This window comes from Austrofundulus limnaeus, unplaced genomic scaffold, assembly GCF_001266775.1.
Source record: "Austrofundulus limnaeus strain Quisiro unplaced genomic scaffold, Austrofundulus_limnaeus-1.0 Scaffold2845, whole genome shotgun sequence".
Classification (NCBI taxonomy): Eukaryota; Metazoa; Chordata; class Actinopteri; order Cyprinodontiformes; family Rivulidae; genus Austrofundulus; species Austrofundulus limnaeus.
Window position 1 is genome coordinate 1 of NW_013955247.1, and position 1,607 is coordinate 1,607.

General features: G+C 47.6%; 1 protein-coding gene across 1 annotated transcript; it reads right to left on the minus strand.

Annotated features, from left to right (window-relative positions):
* Positions 1-558: 558 nt before the first annotated feature.
* LOC106511490 (calpain-2 catalytic subunit) lies at positions 559-1,607 on the minus strand (the record flags this gene model as incomplete). Its single annotated transcript, XM_014000242.1, is given in 2 exon segments — positions 559-833; positions 1,538-1,607. A coding segment is annotated over 1 exon segment (237 nt), but the record flags the coding sequence as incomplete, so codon positions are not given.

Below are 1,607 nucleotides of genomic sequence, written 5' to 3' on the forward strand. Positions count from 1 at the left end.
CTCACAAGTCTTACAGAGTCCTCACAAGTCCTTCAGAGTCCTCACAAGTCCTTCAGAGTCCTCACAGGTCCTAAAGAGTCCTCACAAGTCCTTCAGAGTCCTCACAAGTCCTTCAGAGTCCTCACAGGTCCTACAGAGTCCTCACAAGTCCTTCAGAGTCCTCACAAGTCATTCAAAGTCCTCACAAGTCCGTTAGAGTCCTCACAAGTCATTCAGAGTCCTCACAAGTCCTTCAGAGTCCTCACAAGTCCTTCAGAGTCCTCACAAGTCCTGCAGAGCTGCCTGGACCTGGCCCCCCTCCCTTAGACCGGGTTTAGCTGAGATCTTCTAATTCTGGACCTGAAGGTCTTCTCAGGTGGGAGCTGGTTCTGGTTCTGATCTTTGACCTCCTCAGGCCCTGAATGGACCGGTTCACCTGGTTCCAGGTTCCCAGTCGGTTCTGTAGAATCTGGACTCTGTTGGGTCCAGATCCTGGCTCTGCTCAGACAAARCCCTCAGAACCTGGCTGTCCTGGGTTCATCTGAGCAGATCCAGGTCCGGTCCGGTCTCGGTTCTTACCCCGGGTCTCTTCCAGGTGACTCCTCGGACCTTGTAGGAGTTCCGGCCCAGTTCTTTGAAGCCCAGAGATTCGGGCGCGGCAGGAAACATCGGGTCACAGAAGAGCTGGCCCGAGGTTCGGCACTGGGTCCGCAGAGCCTCAAAGTTCTGGTTCAGGTACCGAACRGCGTTAGAGTTGGTTCCGAACCCGGCGGCCAGGGCCCGCTTCTTGGCCAGGGTGGAGGCGACGCCGGACATGATGCCGCAGGTTCGGTTCGGTTCGGATAATTAACAAACTGCGGAGCGGAGAAAAGTTTTTAAGAGTCAAAACTCAGAAACAGAACCAAGAAGTCCCGAACCAGAACCCCGCCCTGAGCGGAGGAGGAGGAAGAGGAGGAGCCTTCCTCACTCTGACTCACAGCAGGAACCACAGAACCTGCAGAACCCGTCCCGCAGAGTCCTGCAGGGTCCTGCAGGGTCCCGGTGTAAACATCTGGATCAGACAATCAGACTCTGATCCAGATCTGTTTATTTCTCTTTCAGTTTTTATAAAAAATGAAATCTGAATAAATATTTAGCAAAACATGGTTTAAATTTAATGTAAGATGTAATGATTTTATCAAACTGTTTCTGCTCCAGTTTATCCAATTCAGGGTTTTAGCTAACTACTATAACTTTATGCTAAATAAATTTACCAGAAATTAAAGTTCTGATGGAAACYTTCAGATGTTGAGCCTCAGAAAACTTAATGTCTGTCAAATGAAGGAAAAAACTTTTATTGAACTTTTAAAACAAAAACAAGGTGGAACAGGGTTACATTAAAAAAAACAAAAAGTGAAAATTACATTTTAAAAACAGGAGGAACTTCAAGAACAATAAATTTTAAACATTTTAAAGCGGTCAGATGAACTTGAAAGATTATATTTTAAAATGTTGAACAGAACAAAACAACAAAGTAAATTAAAACTCCTCAGTACTCCTCTCCCTAGTCTCTTCCCACCTCCTCGTAATCCCTCTCCAGAGCAGCCATGTCCTCCCGGGCCTCGGAGAACTCGCCCTCCTCCATGCCC